General features: G+C 42.0%; 1 protein-coding gene across 1 annotated transcript; it reads left to right on the top strand.

Moving 5' to 3' along the window:
• Positions 1 to 817: 817 nt before the first annotated feature.
• Positions 818 to 1,675, top strand: LOC149190827 (uncharacterized). Its single transcript, XM_089410598.1, has one exon. The coding sequence runs from the start codon at positions 818 to 820 to the stop codon at positions 1,673 to 1,675; it is 858 nt and encodes a 285-aa protein (XP_089266724.1).
• The last annotated feature ends 4,940 nt before the right edge of the window (positions 1,676 to 6,615 follow it).

Raw genomic sequence — 6,615 nt, forward strand, 5'->3', positions numbered from 1 at the left:
CTAAAAAATATTCACAAGAAACTACAGTCCGTACTCTTTCTGTACCTTCTTACAAAATTTCAATCTGATGCTCAGGAGAAAGTTATGACGATTTTCTCCAGGTCACCTGTTTGGAATGTAATTCAGGAGTCTGCAAAAAGACCAACTTCCTCAGATCATATCTCTGCAAATATAGCGCAAAAAGCTCTGAAATTTGGACCCGAGATTCAGCGTGATTTCTTCTCAAATGGGTTTTTTTTTAGCTTCTGAAACGTCGTAGAAAAAAAGTTATAGCGAAAATGCCACGATGACCTATTTGGAGCAGCGAAACCCTAGAATCCAAAGCTCTGATACCAAATGTTATGAAACCAGCTCAAGAAAAGATAGATCAACACCTTAGAATTCAGCCTCTTCAAAGGGGCAACCTCCTTTACATTACATAAATGAACAATTCTTGGATGATACAAATGAAAAGACCTCATTTCTATATATAGGAGTCTAAGGGGTCATAACATAATCAGAGCCGATAGGAACAACATAGCCACTTTGCGAGCTGCTTTGCAACTGCTCTGCTCTGAGCTCGCACCGCCGGACTCGGCCTCTGGGCACCTCGGAGGGCTCTGTCGCCCTCTCTTCTGTCTGCTCTTCTGGTGAGCTGTGCGGAGCTTTGGTTTTCATTTTTGGGTGGCACGACACACAGAGTCGGCCCCCTCTATTGAGCGCATCGCTCTGAAAAGCCCTGGTCTTCTGTGCATTGTTTCGAACAGCTGTTTTTTGGATTTACAGGGGAGCCATCTTGTGGGGTATGGGTTGAGTTCTCTGCGACTCAGATTCCGCCATGGGTGATCTCGGGGGTGAGGAGCCCTCTTCCACTCCTGCGATCTCAGCTGAAGAATCTTTTCGCCGCCTGTTATCTCAGAAAGGGAAAAAGCGACCGGCCCCTGAGGTCCCAAAGTTCATTAAAAAACTTGAGGAAATCCCTGAGATAGCCCTGCAAGAAGATCAACCAATTAAAATAGCCCTTGCCCTTGCTGACAGAGGACTGGTTGGGCAATTTATGGGTCGATGGCCTTCTACCAAAACCACTGATGATTGGATTCAACGCAACTGGAGACCACAACTGAAAGATAATGTGATCTGCTATGCGGTTGGCAGAGGCTTTTTCATTTTCGAGTTCACCTCCAAAGAAGACCGAGATCTAGTATTCAGAAATGGTCCGTATTTCATGGGAAATCAGGGTCTGTATCTCAATAAATGGACCCCTGACTTTGATCCTTCAGTTGATGTCCCGAAGGAAGTCCCAGTCTGGGTTCGTCTCCCCAATCTCCCGATCCACTGCTGGAGATTTCAATATTTGCAAATGATTGGGAATGGTCTAGGCAGATTCATCAACAAAGCAGATAATAAGGACCAATACACCTGTGCTAGAATATGTGTGGAAGTCGACTTAGAAGCTGGGTTACCTGAGGCGGTTAAACTTACAGTGGGAGAATGGCAACACTATCAAAAATTAGACTACGAGCAACTGCCTTTCAAATGCAAAACCTGTCATGAACACGGACACTTCCAACGAAACTGTCCTAAAGCCCCAGCCAGGACTAAGGAGGACGAAGAAGGGTGGAAAGAATTCAAAAGAGGAAAGTCTAACCGAAGGACGACTGAGAAGAAAAATGCTGGGCCAGTGGGGAAACCCTAGACCAAGCCAAAGGCCAATGAAGCTCCAAAGGTTGGTTCCTCCTCAGGAGGGAACAAAGAAACCATCAGGGTTCAAGAAGAAACGGAAGACTTGCCGAAGAATGCAATAGAAAATGATATTGAAACAAACGCCCTCCCAGCAGATAGAGGCAATGAAAGAACTGCCGATAAAGAAGAGCATATCATACTGGACTCCGAAACTGATGAAGAATTAGAAGAAAGAGTCTATGAATCAGATACCTCGCAAGTTACCCCTACCAAAACGACCAGGGGTCGAAAATCCAAGAAGAAACAGAGAGAGGAGAAAACTTATCTGGATGTTCTCCAAGGCTCCCAGAAAACACTCAAGGGAATGATGAATACAAGATCCGGACGCAAGCATGGACTGGGTCCAAAAGGAGCCACTTCCCATTCCAATAAATAATGAAATACGTCTCCTGGAATTGTAGAGGATTAGGCAGCAGACTGCAAGAAGATGCCCTAAAAGATATAGTGAGAACATATTTGCCTGAAATCCTACTCATCCAGGAGACAAAGTTGGAGGAACTTCTTCTCCTCCATGCTAGCAAATCCTTCTGGCGTAAAGGAAATGGGAGTGCTGTCAGTGCGAGAAGTGCCTCCAGAGGAATCGATTCCTTCTGGGATTGCTCTCTCTATTACCTGATTCAGAAAGATAGCTCTCCACACTGGCTTTTCACGAAGCTCCTCCATAAAGACTCTGGCAAACAAGTAAGTATATTCAATATATATACACTAGTCCTTCCATTTGAGAAAGAGCATGTTGGGATTCGATTTTGTCCTATCCTTCGTTGCACAATCCAAAAAACATTATTATTGCAGGAGATTTGAATGTCACTCTAGCTGTAAATGAGAAAAAGGGGGGCTCCTGATCAGGTGCTCATGTCCTAAGTGTCGTAAAATGCTCAAAATTTAAAATGCTTAGAACTAGTTCAAAGTGGAATGACTAGAAAGTGCTCGTCCTCCTGATTCTGGTGCCACAAATGGTTCGAAAAATGGTCGCCGTATGAGAAAGTTATGCCAAAAACAAAATCGCCCAATAACCCTTAATTTTTGAATTTAAAAAAAAAAAAATTAAAAAAAGAATATTCCACGTAATATTCCTTAGAATATTTTGGGGAATATTTCTTTTCAGCAACCAATCACAGGCTGCCACGTGGCAGGCCCGGAGGCCACCACGTGGCCCAAGATGACGTCAGCAAGCATTATATGGGCGCATATTTAAAATTTTGGCATTGGCAAGATTTGAACACGGGACCTCTATGTTACAATCAAACTGCCTTACCGTTGGGCCACAATAGCAGATGTTGAAAGGAGTGCGGACCAAAGTTTATTCAAATTTTAACTTTCGGTTGGGCGGGGCCCGAAGGGGGCCAACCCCCCATCCCATATGACCATGGGCCCATAACCGTGGGCTCAACCCCCTAACTGTCGGGCACGAAATCCGAGATAAACCGCTAGCATTTAATGTAACTGCAGTTCATTTGGCGGAGATTCTGGCAGGAGCGCCAAAATTGGCGGGCTCGCCATATTTGGCGGGCCTAGCTGGACTCCAACTAAAGTTAGCTGGAGTGTTTCTAGGCATAACTGGAGGAAAACTTTAATTGGCCATAACTTTGGCTAGGAAAGGCAGTTTTGGACGAATTTTTTTTGATTTTGGGTACTTTCGGCCTTCTAAAGCCATTGGTGCAGGTCTTACAGCCATCTGAGGTCATTTGTAGAGGTTTTGGAGCCGTGAAATTTCTAGGAGCCACTAGGGCCCAGGATTGTGAAGACTATATAGGGTTGCAAGTATCCATTGGAGGTGAACCAGTAGTCAATCCTGAAGGATTCAAGTGTTATGAATCCATTTTTACCATCTATTCCACCTGTAGATGCTTCTATTCAGCTGTATATTCAATTTTAGCATTTAATGAAAACAAGGACAAGCCCATTTGGGAGCTTTGGACCCAGCAGACCTAGCCCAGGAGGGGTGAACTGCTTTATCAACTTCTTTTCCATCTGTGGTTGATTTATTTTGCAGAACAAATTCATTTTAGTGTGTTAAACAGTAAAAGGAAATAACTCTGCTATGCTTAAATGGGTCATGAACTGCTGAAATTTTCATTTGTTTTCTTTCTGCAAGACATGGACATCTTTTAAATATATATATATATCTGAATTGAATACCTTGCAAACCATTTACAAGTAGTTTCAAATTCAGATCAAGTTGGTATCAGAGCAGGGTTTTGTGCAAAGATCTTCTAACTGTCTTGCAAGTATTGATGCTTACCAGGTTGAAACTTAAAAGAGGGGAAGGACAGTTGACTAGAGAACGAGAGAATCCTCAGTCAAGGAAGGCCAGAGAGCCATCACCTCCACCTTCAATTTCACCCTCAAGAGTCTCAGCAGAAGCTTCAAGAATTTCTGCACATGAAGGAGAAATTCCTGCAGACATGGATCCAAAAGAAGAAGAAAGAGTCTTCAGAAAGGCTTTCTTGGACCTCACTGAAAGGGTGAGGATATTGTACCAAGAAAGAAATGAAAAATTGGCTGGAGAAGGATCCAAACATCCACATGAAGGAGAGGGCTCTTCAGGAGGTAAGAAGGATGATGATCATTCCAAGAAAGGACATGGAGGAAATGGTGATCCACCACCCCCATCATCACCTTCTTCCTCTTCATCCTCGTCTTCTTCTTCTGTGCATAAGCATAGATCCTCTAGAAAAAGTCATTTTTTGAAGCTTGATGTAAAATTGGAATTACCTATGTTTAATGGTGAAGTGAATGCAGAAAAGCTTGACAACTGGATTAGGCAGTTGGAAGTTTACTTGAGGATCTAGAATATGCATGATGATGCCACAAATATTCAGTTGGCTTCTTTGAGAATGGATGGAGCAGCATTGGTCTAGTGGGAGGCCAAGACTAAAGAGGAGATCAAGAAATTTGGTAAGGTTACCTTAACATGGCCTGAATTTCTGTTAGCCATTAAAAAACAGTTTTATCCTCTTGCTCACATGTAGAAAGCCATTATGAATTGGAAAAATTTCAGACAACTTAAGGGTCAGAGTGTCCAAGACTACACCCAAGAATTCAGGAGAAGAGCTCTCTTGTTAGGGGTAGATTTACAGACCCAGGAAACCTTGCTGAAATACATTGGTGGCTTGCATAGCTACCTTAGACATACCATCTTGATGTTTAACCCTACTAGTTTGGACGAGGTTTGTGTCCAAGCTACCCATTTAGAGGCAAGGGGAAAAAACACATTTGAAGAGGGTAGAAACAAACCCCCCAAGGGGAAAAACAAAGAAAAAACCTCCAAGGGAAAGGGAAAAAAGAATGCATCTGTCAATCAGGAGAGTGAGAAAGTGATCTGTAAACACTGTTCTAAACCAGGCCATGAGGAGAAAAACTGTTGGAAATTACATCCTGAAAAAAATACCTCAATTTAACAAATCCAAAGGGAAACAGAAAACTGCTGCTACTACATCTACACCATAGGATTTAGGGGATGATTCGGGTGATGAAACCAAAATTGCAGCCATGGGTTTGAAAAACTTGAAGGGAAAAGAAATTGAAACTCAAGCCAACACTAGTACCTCAAACTACCATGTACAAGCTCCTAATGAGGAAGAAAGAATTGAACTGTTTCATGTGAGGGTGATTTCAAAACATACTAAAATTGACACACTTTTTGATAGTGGGTCACAAGCAAACCTTATATCAGAGGACTTGGTCAAGCAGCTTAAACTTGAGACCGTTCCACATCCGAAGCCATATCCACTTGGATGGATTTGCAAGGATGCAAATTTACAAGTTTCAAGAAAGTGCACATTGCGCTTTGCAATTACTGCACATTTTATTGACACAGTTGAACTTGATGTGGTACCTTTTGATATAGCAGGAATTGTTTTGGGAAGTCCTTACTTGTTTGACAGGAAATCTATCTTTCATCACCATGAAAACAAATATCATCTTTTCAAAGATGGCAAGGAGTTCATTGTTAGAGCTCATTGCAAGAAGACAAGTATAGCGATGGTTAATGCAAGACAGGTAAAAAGGCTGGTCAATTCAAGTAAGAATTTTGTTCTTCTTATGATTAAGCCCAAGGTTGATGTGAATCATGAGTCATTTGACAATTGTGATCCAAAACTTAAGTCAGAACTATATGATGTAGTTGATGCATATCATGAGATGTTTCAGGAGCCAACAGGTTTGCCTCCTAAGAGGGAGATTCAGCATGAAATCCATTTGCATCCAGATTGTCCTCTTCCAAACATAGGCATGTACCGCATGTCTATTATGGAGAATGTTGAAATAAAGAAGCAAATAAAGGATTTGTTGGACAAGGGTTTCATAAGGCCAAGTACTTCGCCATGTGGGTCACCGATTGTATTGATTCCAAAGAAAGATGGCACTTGGCGTATGTGTGTTGATTTCAGGGCCTTGAACAAGATAACGGTAAAGAATCGTTACCCACTCCCAAGGATAGATGATTTGTTAGACCAATTGAAATATGCTCGATATTTCACTAAGCTAGACTTGCACAGTGGATATCATCAAGTAAGAATTGAAGAAAGTGACATTTGGAAGACAGCCTTTAAAACCAAACAAGGACTCTTTGAGTGGCTTGTGATGTCGTTTGGTTTGTGCAATGCACCTGCAACTTTCATGCGGGTAATGGTTGATGTCTTGCGTCCTTTTCTTGATGATTTCGTTATTGTCTACTTAGATGACATCTTAATTTTCAGCTAGTCTAGAGAAGATCATGTCATGCATGTTAGGAAAGTACTTGATGTTTTGAAGAAGAATCAGTTATTTCTTAAAATGTCAAAGTGTGAATTTGGAAAGACTTCTTTGGTTTATTTGGGACACATAGTAGGAGGAGGTGCTTTGAGAATTGATCCTACTAAGATTGAGGCTATTGTGAAGTGGCCTACTCCC

The sequence above is a fragment of the Pinus tabuliformis genome, chromosome 3_1 (assembly GCF_031772625.1).
Source record: "Pinus tabuliformis cultivar Carrire ecotype Pingquan chromosome 3_1, CPIR1, whole genome shotgun sequence".
NCBI classification, from domain to species: Eukaryota; Viridiplantae; Streptophyta; class Pinopsida; order Pinales; family Pinaceae; genus Pinus; species Pinus tabuliformis.

Bases quoted from the DNA above. Each gene is read 5' to 3' on its own strand.
- LOC149190827 (XM_089410598.1), top strand. From the start codon at position 818: ATGGGTGATCTCGGGGGTGAGGAGCCCTCTTCCACTCCTGCGATCTCA.